The sequence below is a fragment of the Bactrocera latifrons genome, unplaced genomic scaffold, assembly GCF_001853355.1.
Source record: "Bactrocera latifrons isolate USDA-ARS-PBARC rearing strain unplaced genomic scaffold, ASM185335v1 scaffold_266, whole genome shotgun sequence".
Taxonomy (NCBI): Eukaryota; Metazoa; Arthropoda; class Insecta; order Diptera; family Tephritidae; genus Bactrocera; species Bactrocera latifrons.
In genome coordinates this window covers 174583-192381 of record NW_017536252.1, presented here as the reverse complement: position 1 = coordinate 192381, position 17799 = coordinate 174583, and the positions used below count along the sequence as shown (strand labels likewise).

The following is a 17799-nucleotide window of genomic DNA, read 5'->3' as shown; positions in this document are numbered from 1 at the left end:
GTTAATTGTGGACATTTTACGTCGAATACAYGGAATATGAAACAAAAAGCTCTAAGCCCGTGAGTGCTAACCTTTTCGAAAATATAGATTGGCTTTGTTCCATAAWGTGTTTAAATGGAATCGGATATGAAGACAGGAAAGCCAATTTTGATTAATTTGGAATTTAGCAAGTTTCGAAAAACAGAAAATGTTTCTGTATGGTTTGACTAGAAAACAATCAATAAAACAAAAACACCCCAGAAATCACAAAGGATATATGAGAAAATGGAGTCTTAAGTTTCATCTATATGTATGTATGAGTTCGGAAGTTACCGTTTGCAAAATTTTTTTTTTTTGGATTCTTTCAAAATATCTAACGGAAGATTAAGCCATGCCTTAAATTCCGAAGCTCCTAGAATGGATGGTCGTGGCAAATTGGCTAGTTCATCTAGAAAAACAGATAAAGAAAAAATTAAAGTAGTACGAGATGATATTCTGAGTTTTCCAGCATGGGAGAGCCATTACWCGCTATCACATCACACTTCAGGTCGAAAGTATCTAAGTGCTGACTTAGATATTCGAAAAATGTATGGGCTATGGAAAAATGTGATGTATGGCTGTGGAAAAATGTGATGATAATAATATATCATATGTAAAGGAGTTGACTTTTAGAAAAACATTTAATACTGAGTTCAACCCAAATTTTCATAATCCTCGTAAAGACACTTGCCAAAAGTGTGATTCGACAAAACTAAAAATTGAAGCATCCAGTAATGAAGACGAGAAGTTGCATCKTATGGAAATTCATGACTCACGTCTTAAAAGTGCCGAACAGGTTAGAAAAAGTTTAACAGATGACATACAAAAACAAAAGATAACMCGAGTGAAAATTACGGATTTACATTTGACCTACAGAAAGCGCTTCCTTATCCAAAACWTTCTGTTTCGGTAGCTTACTATAAGCGCAACATGTATGTATACAATTTAGGGTTTGATAGTTTCCACAATGGAAATGCTAAAATGTATGCATGGGATGAAAMAATCGCTTCAAGAGGATCACAGGAAGATGCGCCCTGCATCTTAAATCACATTAGGGACATTACCAATCGAAAGCATATAATAGCTTACCTGATGCCTGCTCAGGACAAAATCGAAACATTGATATAGCTTTAMTATGGTTAAAAATTGTTCAGTCATCTGATAATAATGTTGAAACAATTGATCATAAATTTATTGTATCCGTATCATTGTATCATTCTTTATTGCCAAATGATCGCGATTTTGGTTTGATAGAAACTAAAATTAAAAAATCGAATTATTTATACAGCCCTAAGCATTATTATAATTTAATAAAATCATGTAAGATGAGGAACCCATTTTCGGTGGTACAAATGGATCAAAAAGATTTTATTTCTACAACTAAAAGATTCAACGAATAACAGAAAGAAAAACATCAATGGAGAAGCTAGCTGTGCCTTGGTTAAAAATACGATGAATCAGATTTCTAAAAAATGCTCCATATAAGATGTTTTATAAAACTTCCTTGGATGACAATACCAAATTCAAAGTATTAGACCTCTCACCTAAAAAAGGAAGACCKAGAGTATACGAAGTATTGACTTACTTCAATTATACACAACCATTAGACCAATAACAAAAGAAAAACGTAAAGATATGATGGATCTACTACCCTATATTCCAMCAATTTTCCACAAACACTATATTTCCCTGGATACTAATGAATAATTTACTTAGTCACAATGAAAWGAGTTATCTATATATTATAAAAAGTTAACTACTCATAAAATTGTTTCATTGGTTGTATAAGTCATTTATAAAGTCATGCAGTTAATTTTGAAAGTGGTACAAGTCATTTAAACCTTTCAAAACCACATTTTCTTTTAAAAATGGATATAAATTTCACAATCATAATAAATACTTGTTTGTTGGGACTAATTTACWGTCGAAAAATCATAATCTATAATGCAAGAATATTTTTTAATCCTTTAAAAAGCAAAACTCTAAATATCTCGGAACAAAAAATATGACTTATACCAYCTTCAAAATCATTGGCACATATCAATATATGAACAGACATTTAAAGTGAATTGAATAATTCATTCTTACCTTGCTAGCAGTGAAGTCAATTCCTCTCGATCCATCTTGGCCAATTGTCCGTCGGTGTTTTCCATAACACGTTGCACTTCCAAGTCCAATGCACGTTGCTCGCGGTCACACTCAGCTTCGCTGAATTCACGCGAATCAGTAAAACCCGACGGTGGACGAAAACCCAGATCGCCCGCAGCCACAGCGGCTATGGTGGCCGCTAAGGAGGTACCCATATCCGAGTTAACCTCACTGTCTACACTATGGAAAGCGGTGGAAAAACACGAAATGTATAAACAAACATTTTAAAATCAAATGCAGCTTTGATGAACATACTAAGTAAGTAAGTTTCTAAATAAATATACATAAGTAAGCATTTGTGGTACATTTGTTGCCTTTTATATTTCGGGAAAATTTAATAAAAAAAAGAAAAGCGCTTTATTGTTTTTTAAATATTCTCCATTAACCTCTACATATATACTTTTGCATGCTTCTTGTCGAAACACTTTTGACACTCTAATGGAGGTATCAGTTCAGTTGTCGATATTAGTTTATTTTTTACGCACGAGAATACAAAGATTCACTATTCACCATATTTGAAAATGCCATAAACGTGTTTCGGAGCGCCGTTATTGTATTTTGTAACCATTTCTCTCGACCAATCGACACGACCCTTTTTATAGCGATTGACTAATTGTGTGGGATCCAGCGCGAACTGTCCAATGTTAATGCAATATTGAATGTATGCTAGTCCCACTAGTGTCTATTGTTATCTCTATATCACGATGGGTTATATGACGATCTTGTTCTATTCGTTTGACCACATCAATAGTTTTTGGAACAACAAATTTTGGAAAACATTCCCGAAAATCGTCTTGGAATAATATCGATATGCAATGGTCCTTGATTAAGCTTCATCGGAAGATATAATTCAAATTAYGTTCATCTATGAACTCTTGATAATTTAATAAGCTTCGAAAGTTGTAAAAATTAATAGCATGAAAATCTTCGCGATTTAATTCCATTTTTTTGTCGATAAGGATATTTTAAGTTGCTGTAAACAATACAAATAGCGCTGGCATGCCAAAACATTCTGAATATGCATACCATCAAAAATGTCAAACTTTATGATAAAATCTAGTATCGCCAAATCCCGAGATACCATGTAAAAAGCAACCTATGTATGTTATAATAAGATTTAAGGAGCGGCCAGTTGTTATTCTCATTGTTGAGTAACATTTTATTTAAAATACAATAAGTGAAAAGTAACTTGAAGAAATATGTGAAATAAAAACAAACAAGSGACCATCCTTAAGATGGGGAAAAATTGAAAGAGTATGAAATGTTCGAACATTACTCTGCGAAATCCGGTATATTTTTTAAGATATACACGTTCTATATATTTACTTTAGARTGAATATAACGAATGGTGAAATTAAGCCGAAGGAATTAAATTTCGTGTAATATTGTGTTCACGATCAATTTACTATAGATATGGGTTTAGTTTAAGGTGTAGACCAATTCCATTCATAWTCACATACTTTCGGCCTTAACTTAAAAAGCTTCGATTCGCTATTTCTCCGCTCTCTCTTGCTCTTTTGTCAAAAAAATTMCATRTAAAATCAACAATAAAGTTATCGAGACGCATTCTTACAAAACCATATGCGCATGACTACAAAAAATACAAAAGTAATTTATGGAAAACAAAAATAAAAGGTTACAGCAATTTTTTTAAAGTGATAAAAGTTATTTCTTCACTAAGAAAGAATAATAACACTATTGCATATGCGTCAGAAAACACGTTGGTGAGGGATGGTACCACAAGTACTACTCGTTTGTTTCAGCGTCTGATATAGTTTGTTTGATTCGCTGGAGGGTAATGTTTGGCGAATCGAAGACAGCTAATATAAATTACTCAGCTTACATAAGATATAAAAAATCAGTTTAAAATTCTTGTTCCTACTGGCCATAAGGGGGCTGAGACATACTATTAACAGAAAATATGCTTTMTGAGTTTAATTAAGAAACCTCACATGTTGACCATACTATATCTGGCGTGAAATAAAAGGGAAATTTGAAAATATTCATAGATATTGGGAGATTCCTGTTGTTAAAAAAAGTTATGAAGACAACTAACATTTTGAAGGGCATGTGTGTTATGAAAGCAACGGGAAGTTTGAAAATCTACATATTATATTAACCATAAAGAGGGTGGGAAGAATTGACGATTTTACTGATCCTGAACCCTCTCCGAATTAGTTTCAATACAATATATCACAGATTGACCAATAGTTTCAGTAAAAAGACGGCCATATGAATTGGCTTTAAATGTTGTCACCCGAATTTGGAGTTTTTTACATCTGACATTATTTGCGACAAGTTTAAGCCAGATATACTCATTCACGCTTGACGTGTATACTATAAAGTGAAATATTAAGACGGAATTTATAATTTAGTTACTATATTATACTGTGTACCCTGTTTCGCGTCTTTATGCGAACTAAGTGAAAATAATATCACAAGTGTTGGTTTGAATTTTACGCGTATAATAGTTGTTTTACTGTAACTTCATTTGCTTTTTTCAACCCGATAGATTTTATCACAAWATTTCTTTACACAACTCTACTTAAGCTTATGATGTTGAGGATAACCCTAAGTCTCTATTAATTAAATTCAATGTATTTCTATAATTAAAGTATTCAAATCAAAAGTGTACTAAACTTAAGCAACAAATTGCCTTGAAAATACAAGATGTAAGTTCTCTTGCATTAACCGTATAATAGTTGTTTTACGGGTGTAAAAATTTATTTTCATTACTTTAGTTTCACATGTGTATTTTAWGCTCTCTCTAATTTAAATCAATGTTTTTGGTTGTGTTTGGGGTTTAGGTACCTGAACTACCTGTTGTTACTTCCAGGGCATATTCTCCGGTCCAGCGTTTGATGCTCTTTTGCTTGTTGTTGTAATTGCAGCTGTTGTTGTTGTTTCCTACTACGATGTCCTCGTTTGTCAATCTCTCCACTCCCAGTTCCAACTCCAGCAATTCCTGTCCCTCGTCCACTTATTCTTCGTTCCACCGGTGAGCCCTGTTCATTGTTGGATTCCGTGCTCGAGTCTGGTCGAAACATATCTGCAAAAGTGTATAAATAGCGAGCGACAGGCTTATTAGCAWGCGCGGCCCGCCCATACGCACCTGCAGCTGGGCGCCCATCGTTGCTGCGCGTCGACTTACAAGGAACTCTATAGGTTGGCATATTGGAAAACTCAGTGCTGGGACTTATACTCGTATCTGACTCCGATTCACAGTGTGCACCAGCTCCTACTCCACTGGGACCACCTACAACTCCACTACCGCTACCACCTCCACCACCGCTACTGCTGCTGGCGCTCTTGCTGGCGCGTCCRCTCTTCTTCGAATGCCCCGATTGTGAGCCAGCCACCATGGTCATCGATTTGCTAAGCGTGGACTCATCTAAAAAATTTGTTGAATAATACACAGATCAAACCAAWGCGAAGAAATGTCTTGATATGGACTACAGTAGTTTACCGTCCGTATTGAAGTAGCGCTGTTTGTGCCAACTAGACTTCGACTTCACATGACCGAATCCGGCGCTGGTCGGTATCAAAGGATAAGCAGTTGCATTGAGATTATCGCCCTCTGGATGTCCGAAAGTCTTAAACTGCATGGTGTAATCCATTGGGGAAGCGGAAACACCACCACGAGGTGGTGTTTTCGAAGAGGAGCCTGCACCCGCACCCGTTCGCCCACCATTMACGCTGAATGTAGCATAGGGTGAAATCTCGTACATTTCTATATTGAACACCGACAACAAAAGAAAACATTCACAAAATGAAGAAGTTATTTAATTACTAACTTTCGTCTACTCGTCGGAAAAGATTTGCTTTGTTAGTGTTCATCATACACCTTGACCGCCAAATCATCTTTCCATAATCTCGCTACTTCACTCACCTGATTCGTTTCCTTTATCTACAGTTTTTACTGGAGAAGCGCTGTACACCTGCTGATTGCGTCGATTGTCGCGGTCTTCTTTGTAATCACCGGGCAGTGTACGCGACTCATAGCCATCGGCAATGGGGCCGCACAGAGTGCGACGATGCTTAATTGTTAAAGCACTGTGACAGGGCAACACGGCAAAGGAAGCATGTGAAAAGGAAAACATAGTTGGACAACAGAAAACAATGTGAGAATTAGGTAGGTAAAGAGAAACAATGATAAGGAATTGTTCGAGAGAATGTCCAGTGTGTGTCTCGAGTGCAATAAAGTGCAAATGAAATACGTGATTTCACCGTTTTGCCAATTAAATTGTTTTGCTCACTGTCTGTCAGCTTAGAAAAACTTTTGGTCTATTAACACGCAATCTTCGCTAATTACAAATGTGTCGGATCGCGTAAGTAAAGTAACATTAACTTCTTATGTACATTTTYTTTTTACTCAAAAGTTTAAATTAATATAGACAAGTAGCAAAGTACTTATTCCATTTCATCTCTTTCAAAGTACCCGTAATACCCTCCTCGGTGCAATACACTTATGCCAACGAATTTTCCAGTCATCATAGCACTTGCAAAAGTACTCCGTCGTGATGGCCATCAGAGCCTTCTTCGATTCAGCCTTATATCCTCAATTGAGTCATGTGAATTTGCTAAATGGCCAGAAGTTACACGAAGGTAAATCAAGCGGATGCGGTGGWTGCGGCACGATATTAGTTGAAAATGTGGCGAAATAGTCACGAATAACCGATGCTGTAAAAGATGTTCATTATCGCACTTCCTTGTTCAATAAATTCAGACATAGTAAAAATCGAGGAATTCACTTTTAGAGCCTCACAAAACGACGCGTATCTCAAATTTTAATGAATATTTTTTGACGTGAAATTTAGCATAGATGTCAGTATTACCAACTTGCAGAAAAAATGTAGCGATTCGAAAAACACGCGAAGTATAAATTAAAAATTCACCTTTCAAATTGATTACAATAATTTGTATATCAAATATCTCGGCTGTTAAGAATCATCACTGAAAATTATTTCGRCGAACAATGCTGCAGTTTCCAATTGTTTTGAAAACGAACATTAATATGGTTATCAATTGTATTACCATATTCGGGGAAGTCGATAAAATTAATTCCAACTTATAGAGGCGAATTCGACTTTCTTTTCCTTTTCCAGAAACTTATGATTCCTGTGTTTSCTCAGTGTCAGATTGTCCTTTGAAAGCCGAATACGATTGTCCTTTTGATCAATATTCAAGAAATGCGGCATCCATCTTGAGTCAAGCTTTGTAATTTATAAAAGATAATATCTATAAGWTAATAGAATTTGGGCTTTTTTTAAGATGCCAATCCAGTTGGTGTGTAATTGTTTCAATTAACAGYCGTTACAGATGGGCAAAATATAAAWTAACATCGCTGAAGAAGAGGAAACTGCATGTGTTTTATGTATCCAATGATGAACCTGTGGCAATATTAGAAGTGTGAACTTGTAGTTCGGCAAACTCTCAGCCACACTCTTTCACATTTCGGTGCACCTCGAAACATCACATTTATTGCACTCTTCCGTTATTTTGCGTTATTTTTTGTTCTACTTTTAATTTATTATACTTACATGGTAATAATGGCCACGGTGATGATGACGATGACGATCAATGTTGAAAACCAATCACCGTTGGTGGGATTTGTAGCATTTATCAGATTGTTCATCAAATCGTTTTCCGATGGGAAAACCTGTGGCGGTGGTATTGTCACCCCATCCAGATTGGTTGTTGCAAAATGATAATGTTCAGTGGTTTTACCAGCATCATTTGTGGCCGAGACGCGTAGTTGATACCACTTGGCTGGCAGGAAATCGCAAAATATTAAATTTTCGCGATTCTCTTCGGCATTCGAGATGTCGGATGTGACAACCGTCCAACGGATGTCCCCTGTGTACAAATTTTAAATGGAAATGTCGATTGCCTGCGCCGCAACAAAAAGCGCTAGGGTTGACATTAAGGTTGCATAGCACATATTACATACAYAGATACAAACGCATCGCCGCATTGATGCAATGCGCCAAAAGTAGTGGTACGTACTTATACATGGTGCAAATAAGTGCTTATATACGAATATATAGCACGTCATAACTGTGTAAGTATGACAGTAATGTAGTGCGATTTCTAAACACATTTGCTGCTACAGCTCTAAAAACAACGGACAGCAAATATTGTTTGCAATGCAAGTACATTTACTCTATTTTATGCATGTGTGTGGCATATATATATTTGTAACATCCTTCTAATGTCGTCAAACTAGTCAGGAATACYAGTTTACATTTAAAACTACTTGAATGACGTGGAACTAGTCTGGCTTATATAATAATTGATAAATAAATGTATGTTAATAAACAGTTTTTACTGTATTGTGGCAAAACTATTACTTTTTAAAACAAAACAAAGTAGCTTTCATTCATAAGTGTACTTATGCATCTCCGACTTACTCTGACAGTTGATTGCTGTATACACTAGGGGTAAAGTGGTTCATAACTATTTGGATTGGCTATAGAGACTGCAACWGTTCCTCCACACTGACAACCCAATAATGAGACTGATTGAATTACATGGGAATTGCATTTCCTCGCGGTTCGCAACGCCAGAATATGAAAAATTACTGTCATTTATTGATTGACATCAATTTTGCTAATTCTACAATTTATAAGCTTCGCATTTACTTCTATGACTAATATCACTATGTCATAAAAACCCGATACGTTACAATAATAAAACAATATCTTTTAGAATACCAAAAATATGTACACTGATGGACAAAAGTTTTGGCACAGTGGGTTTTGGTTTCTAGAGTTTTCCATAGAACCGTTAATATAAAAGGAAGGTTCAAATAATGTACTAGTCATTTACTCACCTTTATGCTATCTATCACTGTGCTTAATTTCACTTATGTAATGCGAGTGGTTCCTTTGTTACAATAATTTACATAAAAAACGAATATATTTCTGTTCCTATGGATTTCTGGGACAAAGTAATATTCACAGACGAAAGTAAATTTAACATTTTCCAAAGCGACGGTGGAATACGGGTATGGAGAAAGTCAAATACTGAATTTGACAAAACAATGTTAGTAACATTGTAAAGCATGGAGGTGGAGGAGTCATGGTTTGGGGATGTATGGCGGCGTTGGGAACTTAGTATTTGTTGATGGAGTAATGRACGAAACTGTATATATGAACATATTGAAAGAAAACTTGCAAGGAAGTGTAGAAAAGCTGAATCTCTGGAATCAGTTCTATTTTCAGCAAGATAATGATCCCAAACATACAGCTTATGATGTTCGTATGTGGATCATTCATCACGTTCCCCACGTTCTTGCAACTCCTCCTCAATCACCGGACTTAATTGAGCACTTATGGGATGAACTTGGACGAAGGGTTGAAAAGCACAACGTAACAAGTAAAAGCCAATTAAAAGAGGTACTGCARTATGAATGGACTAACATTGGATCTGAGGTGACAAAAAAATTGGTTCACTCCATGCCAAATCGTTTAAATGACGTTATTAAAATGAAAGGTTTAAATACTCGTTATTAAATTAGCATTTTTTTCTCATGTTTCAATTCATATTCAAAATGTGTCAAAACTTTTGTCCATTGAAATATATTCGCTTTTTATTTAAATTATTGTTACAAAACAACCACAGATATATCATATATGAAATTAAGTATAGTGATAGATAACATAAAGGTGAGTATATTACTAGTACATTATTTGAACCTACCTTTTAAATTTACGGAACTACAGAGCACTGAAGGAACCAACATCAGCTTTGCCAAAACTTTTGTCCGTCAGTGTAATAATGCCATAATTTTTCATGATACGAAATATATATATCTTAAGGTCGATAACTGGAGTCTTGAGTGGTGGAGGGCCCTAGAAAAGACCRCACTTGTAAGCAAGTTCGAGAGAGCTCAACGYGTGACGCTCATCAGCATATGCCAACCGGCACTTACCATTTTGRATATAGTACCCCTAGATAACGCCGRAAGATGTATCGTGGCGAAAATTACTATCAGACTCAAATGATCTGAGATTATAAATGATCTGAGATTCTAAATGAAATAAATATCAGTACATTCGATAATCCTGACGGGTCTTTTGTATCACCAAACCAATCTCTGGGCATCAAAGCTTTGGAGAAGGTTGGGGAGGGTGTATTGTCAGGAATTTTCTATCAACCTCATTTTAAACTTCCTAACTGTTGCACTGTTTTCCAAACCATTTTGTATTGTGTGGTGAGTATAACACGAAACATAGCCACTGAGGCTTATAGCCATATGTGGGGTATATGGAGTTMTTGCAAGTTTTAACCCGATTCAACACATTTTACATACACAGAGAGAAAGCTGATACCGGTACATCAGTTTGGCTTTTGAGAAAATCACTCCATATGTACTCTAATTTAAAGGAAACAAAAGATGGTGTATGTGAATACTGAGCCTCATCTCTTCTCGCTCAAAGTAAATGGAAAAACAGGCTTAAACACAATACAATAGCTAGACTCTCTACAATTTATATGCAGAGCACCATTAATTCTTTTAACTAGTTACAATGACAACAAAAAAAAAGGGATAGAATTATATATATGATATAAGAAGTACGAAAATAATTAATATATGTTGTTCAGTAGTGGAAAAAAAACTAATAAATAGTGACGTGTGAAAGAAACTGTCTAACAAATAAGTCCCTATATTAAGTTTTTCACAAAGTTTATCAATCAGAAAAGTGGATATAAATGATCACGCAGCAGTTTTTGATACAACGCTGTGAAATTTTGCACACCTCCTTTTCTTCCCGAGAAACTGTTGTTTTGTCGAAACTGCCGTCATCGGACAGCTATAGCATAACGGACAAATCGTGTACATCGGATCACTATAGCATATAGCTGTTATTCAAAATCAAGATAAGCGTCTATATAAAAGGAGATAAAAGTCTACATTATTGTTACTAAGTAACCCTATGATATCATGCAAATCCTTTTTTTAACCTTTTAACATTACCTAATTATTTTTTCGTTTGATCCACAGTATTTTGAATGGCACTAGTTGCAAGTTGCTCGTCCATTTATTGAGAATATGTATTATAATAAAGTAGAATTTATAAAAATTATTTATTGTCTATATTTTTTCACCGGGTTATAAACCATATTTATACATAAATGCCGAGGGAAAATATTAGACTCTATAAAAGTTGGCCAGAGCGTGTCTCTACACGACGTGCTTGCTATAATCGAGTGCGAATTTGTAAGTGAAAAGCCAAACGTTGACCCAAAGAGAAAAAATATTATATTATATATTGATAATTGGAATGGTTTCCATTTCCCATGTATAATGCATTTAACACCTTGTATTGGTGTCGACAGGAAAAATACACTGTGGAACATTTCTGGCGGGTGAGAAATTCCAAGTCAAGGTGATGTACTAGTCATAAAAAAAACTGACACATACGAACGCCAAACCCTTTGCGGGTTTTACTATACTGACCTAGTACCATCACCCTGACTTGGAATTTCTCACCCCCCAGATTAGTTGTTGTACTGTGCTACCATTATTTTATCGGAAACTCAGAATCAGAAATCACAGAATTTTCTTTCTTACTGTATATGGTGTATTTCTATCGTTAATATAATTGAGTTTTAATTATTATAAATGTTAAAGATTTAGCGAAAAAATTATTGAAATTATTTGCTAGCTGTTTTTTTGAGTCAAATATGTAAAACATTCGATTCATCGAATGAACTGTGTTAGTAACGCACAATTAACAAGTAAGGAACGGCAAGGTTGTGGTGAAACCCAACACTTTATATTATAATATATTCTTTTCATTTTCCAAATTGTGAAAGGTTTATTATCATATTTTTTTGTCCAAGATATTAATATAAAATGCACCCAATTAATCAAAATATATAAATGTGATATAAATTAAACTAAAGAGGGTAAATTTAAAGTAGTATTGTGTATATGAGGAAAATATCAATCAGAGAAGCTGAAATCAATATATAAAAGAAATGGCGGTTAATTCAATTTTATGAATGCAATCAACGTATTCGGCGTTAAACCACATTCTGTTTAGGTAATCTTGGTAAGACCTGGACAGATCGCAATAACTTTTGACATTACTCAAGTATATTCGAGAGCATGTTAAATTTGCTAAGATGTCACTGAGCAATATATGCGGTATAAAGCTAACCGAATTTTTGAAATTCTTATATTAAGTAAATGGGGGCAGTATTATCCCGAAATACGTTCTTTATCTTACAATGTTATATTAACATATTGACTGTTATTTCTGGTTAAAAGTCATCCCTCGACTCTGGGATCCACATATTTGGTATCTAGGAAGCTTGCTAAAGTATAACCCGATTTATGTCCATTATTGTCCGAAATGTCCATTTCTTGAGCAATCTATTTGAGCAAAGTTTAACCCCGATATCTTCACTAATACCCGATTTTCATACTGTGCAGTTATATAATAAGCTGGAATTTAAATTGGTGTTAAATAGGAAGTTGGCGTGGTTGCACTCCGAGTGKTTCCTAAGATACAGGATTTCCTATAAAAGTAGGCGGCCTCACGTTGTGCGATTCCGTAATTTCCCATACCTACCTTCCTATTGTGGCAACGAGCTTATATACCATAGTGCAGTTAGTGCTCGCACAGACAGGCGGCCCGACTGACGTAACGACAGACCGTAACTTTTCTCGTTATAATGAGCATTTATCTATATATCACTTTATCTATTTCGATTAGTATTTCAAGTTATACAAACAACCGTTAGGTGAAGAAAATAATTTTACTCGGTAACTACATGTTACGAGGGTATAAAAATACGCTTTAATATACACCGAATATTGAAACTACAGCAGCTACAGTAAATACACCTACAYACATATGTGTGTAATACCAATATCTGTCTCTATTCATAAGTACGTCTGGATATGGATATAAACAGCGTAAGCGCAGACTTGCCCACATGCATTCAATATTATAAGTAAAACCTGTCACATTGCGTATGCATGTGTACTATATATATTTACATACACASTGGTATACACCCGTTAATGGCAAATCTAATTTTGTATAGGGATTGTGTGATTTTAAATAGAAAATGGATGTTCAATAAACTCTAAAACCGCAACCGCAACTGCGAAGCCCGAAATGTTTCGAAGCGGTCTAGCWCATCAACGCATTGTTTTTATACTCTTGCAACACATTCCTCTATAGTATAATAGTTTTATTTWCCTAACGGTTGCATAGATATAAGGCTATATTTATATATGTAGAGGATCAGGATGATGAGTTAAAATGCGGGTTACTGTCTAACTGTACGTCCATCCGTCCGTGCAAGCTGTAACTTGAGTAAAAATTGAAGTAAGAATGAGTTCGAAGATAGGCCGGGCCACMGCCACGCACTCAAAATACCATTAAAGAAAACCTATAAAGTACCACAAAAAAAACAATAAATTAAGATATAGAACTATAATTTGGCACAAGATCGCAGTGGAAAGGCTATAAATTTTGAAAAAGTTAATGTGAGTCCTTCCTCTAATAGGTTTAATGACATATCTTCTAAACTACTTAAGCCAAAATAACCAAACTTACTCAAGATAAATCCTGTAAGAACCTGTACCAACGGTAAATGAATGAATAATAAATTAATTCGGATAATAACCAAGCTCACTCCCCATATAACGGTACTGTTAAGAATTATTAAAAGCGTAAAGAAACAATAACCACAAACTCCAGAAATATTAAATTTGACCACCGAGACGGTATTAGACAGCTTTATTATCAAAATTGAACAAGGGCGTGGCACCGCCCTATTTTGCATGAAGTACCGTATGTCGAATCCTGCTCAATCCATTTAACCGAATTCCGTAAGTGATATTATTTCCATATGCCTACGTCAAAATCGAATTTCAACCACGTCTTCGTATATAATTTAAAATTCCTTTTGATTTTTTCAAAGAAGTTAAAGAATAGTACCTTTGAAGTATATTATTCCATCTTATGACCAAAAATYGTTCAAATCGAACCAAAACTGTTTAAGCACCGAATATGCAGACCACCTACATACATAAGTATATAGTTTATGGTATAGTTGACTTAGGGCAGGAAATTTTGGTCAATAAGTGACATACATAATTGAATTCAGAGAAAATTCTTTCCTGATAATATTGTCTGTATGTCAAAAATGGGTAGAATCAGATCAATATTTCCGTTAGCCCTCATATACCTAATATAAAGATKYTCGAACTAACGAGTGACTTTATTCGGCCTATATCGCCATACGTTTTTTATCCTAATAAAATTGAGTGAGCGTGTTTTGCTCATAACACCGTATCTTTGTACCTAATGTGAATAAAATTGCGGACAACTTGACCCAGACTTTACTCCATATGATTGGTAATTACTATATATGTGTGGAGCTTTGATGAAACCTTGGGAGCATTTTATTAGCTTGTGGCCTTTTAATTAACATAGATATCTCCCATATTCATATCTTCTCACTTTCGTCAAAATTAACTGAACGGAGAATATTGTATATTTATATCTTCTAACTTTCGTCAAAATCAACTGAACGGAGAATATTGCATATTTATAGTTTAATGCCAAAAATATGTTAAATTGCCCATGAGTTACCYATATTCCTTATATGAAGTATAAAGTGCGTTCCAAAGTAAACAGGAATCTAGCGCCTACTGGTGGCGCCATCTATGTGTCGACTAGGGCGTTTCATGTCATTTCATCGATTGCAAGTGAAGTTATTGCGTTTTAAATGTCAGTATGTTTGTGTTATCGGTGCGAAAATGAGCTTCGAACAAAGAGCCAACAATAGATTTTGTTTTCAAATCGGAAACAATTTCACCGAGACGTTTCAATTGATGAAACAAGTTTACGGCGAAGATTGCCTATTCTGTAGCAGAGTACACGAGTGGTTTTCAAAGTGGTCGTGTGGACATAAATGACGACCAACATGTGGGCCTATCAAAATACGTGATCACCAGAAATTCTATCGAAACTGTGCGTGAATTTATCAAAAATCAGCCGAATTCATCATTGAAATTCATGAAAACGGAATTGAACATCTCCAAAACATCGWTTTATCGCATTTTGCCTGAACATTTGGGCATTCGAAAGTTGTGTGCCGGGTTTGTTCCGCACAACTTGACTGACGACCAAAAATTGCTCTCATCGATCGACGCTTGTGACCGATTATTTCACCAAAAATCACATTTTAACCATTAACCACTCCCCGTATTCATCTGATATGGCACCGTGTGACTTCATCCTTTTCGGAAAAATGAATTGGCCTATAAAGGAAAAGGTTATGCAGACGTAAAGGCTATTCAAAAGGCTTTCACCGTCATACGGGRGGCCATATCGACCAACGAGCTAAACACTCGTTTGACATGCTTTTAGGGCGCGCAAAAAGCTGTATTGAGGCAGAAGACTATTTTGAATAAAATAAATTGATTTTGCCGAAAAAACTTTTGGTCTGTTTTTTCAAGTCCTGTTTACTTCGGAATGCTCCTTGTACTACACATAATTATTTCTGTTACTCTAAAAAACTTTTTGTCAAATATGGCGATCAGTGTATGGGTATTAATTATAGCGCTTCGATCCTAGACCCTTTGCATTTTAARGTACAGTGAAACTTCGATAAGTCGTAACCTCGATAAGCGGAAAACCTTGATATTTCATAGTATTTCTTCGGTCCCTAGAAAAATTCGCGAAAAATRCATGTATTTCGGTGCCTTTGATAACTCGTATTTTTCTTGAGACAAAAATTGAAAAATGTGTATCAAAAGGCTCTACAACTCGTATTTTTTATAATATAATATATAATTGCACCGCCCACACTGCAATGGAACCTTTGGGCAATGAACAGACTRAWTTTCTCCCACCTAACACCACYTCAGTTTTGCAACCACTCGACAATGGCATAATCAAAAGTTTCAAAACATTGTACCGTAAAGAAGTTGCTGTTAAACTGCTTCAAAGCATCGAGGAAAAAAAGGATTATTCCATTTCGATTTATGATGCAATGAATATTGCTCATAAAGCCTGGACAAATATCAGTAAATCGACTATTAAAAACTGTTTTCGAGCTTGCGGTTTTGTTAAGGATCAAAATGTAGTCGTAATCAGCGAAGATGTACTTCACATAGCAGAGTGRGCTCGTGTTCCACAAAATGMAGAAACACGTGTAAACTTTGATGACTACATTCATGTTGATGATGAGTTGGTGATTACTGGAAGCCTCAATGATGATGAAATTCTGGGTTTCGAAAACATCGGCGATGAACACGATGAAACATTTGAAATTCCCTCAGTTTCCACAAAGGTTGCGAAAGCTTCAATTGAAAATTTGCGTTCTTTTTTTCTTCTTTCGATGCTTCCCCCTACTATAAAAAAAAAGATAAAATACTCCAAAATAATGTCCGCTTTTTGTACAATTTTTCAAAATACATACATACATTTATTGATTGAATAATATACATATGTACTTTATATTTTAAAATTTAAATATGTACAATCATTTCTTGTTTTTTATGTAAAATTGAAGAATTAAATTGAAAAACTCTATAATTCGTATATTCTGTATGTTGCCTCTATATGTTGTATAACTTGATAACTTGAAAAACTCCATAACTCGTATTTAAATTGTGGTCCCTTGCAAATACGAGTTATCGAAGTTTCACTGYATATCACTAGCTTTGCTCCTGGCATGTTGCGGTTCCTCCGAACATAGACCTTCCTTACTTGTTTTATTGTAATTTGGTTTTATTCAGCGTCATATACTATCGAAAACTTGTAACAAAAATATTCAATTACAAAATTCTGCGAAAAAGGCGTGCACACGCAAACCGCAATCGCGTGGCGATTCTGCAATCAATGCAAACACAGTCATACACATTATTAAATACGAATTCTTGCATATTTCCCAATATGAAAATTACAACAAGTAACTAGCAACCAAGCCTGGGATGTAGAGCAGGTTCGCCTCCTGGATAATGCTAAAGGATCTGCGTCCTCCACAGCCTTTTACACCCCTAAGGGTTCTTTTACCTTTGCTTGACCAGCACTTTRTTTAGGACTATTACTTGGTATGGTTTGAAAAAAGGGACTGGTTGCCGAGGTATTCTATCAAATGAGTACGCAGGAGTGACACCATGCAGGTATGGCGAATGGGTTAATACGAAGGCTGCCTCGGTCCCGTTAGAACTCTGAATAGTAACGGCAATAAAAAATAAAAAATTAAAAACAGATGAGGAAGAGGGTATGTCAAAACTGGCCTAAAAGGACATTCTTTCGGATATGGTACCATCACACGAGGCAGCGAAAACGTTCCCGAAAAGGGTGATGGCACCTAAGGGTGCTGAAGTTACACCGTCGGCTGGCAGCCAATATTTTGCAGCATTATGGTGGTAAGTAAACATTTACTTGGAACTTGAAGATTATTCTATTAAATATAGTAGTTTTTATACACTTTAATATCATATTAGAAATTTCAAACATATCTTCTAATATCAAAGACTACTAAATTAAATAAAAACACGTTACATACATACATGATCTACACAAAATTCTTCCATGTTCGCAATGTAGTAGTCGGTAACTTGTTGGCTTTTGACTTTTGCTTCTGCCCCCA

General features: G+C 35.3%; 1 protein-coding gene across 9 annotated transcripts in view; it reads right to left on the bottom strand.

Moving 5' to 3' along the window:
* The window catches only part of LOC108969803 (Down syndrome cell adhesion molecule-like protein Dscam2), a 138771-nt gene that overhangs the window by 3228 nt on the left and 117744 nt on the right, over window positions 1–17799 (bottom strand). For 5 of the 9 annotated variants that reach the window (XR_001993425.1, XR_001993426.1, XM_018934733.1 and 2 more), the window contains 6 exons: window positions 7707–8022; window positions 6056–6219; window positions 5633–5896; window positions 5279–5557; window positions 4987–5215; window positions 2107–2346 (listed from right to left, as the gene is read on the bottom strand). Coding sequence is in view for 7 of the 9 variants with exons in the window: in XM_018934733.1 (XP_018790278.1) it covers window positions 2107–2346; window positions 4987–5215; window positions 5279–5557; window positions 5633–5896; window positions 6056–6219; window positions 7707–8022 (1492 nt within the window). In the remaining 2 variants the exon portion in view is untranslated. Of the gene's footprint in view, window positions 1–2106; window positions 2347–4977; window positions 5216–5278; window positions 5558–5632; window positions 5897–6055; window positions 6220–7706; window positions 8023–17799 lie in introns of those variants that run through there. The other 4 variants (XM_018934735.1, XM_018934738.1, XM_018934739.1 and 1 more) reach the window with 4 other exon arrangements.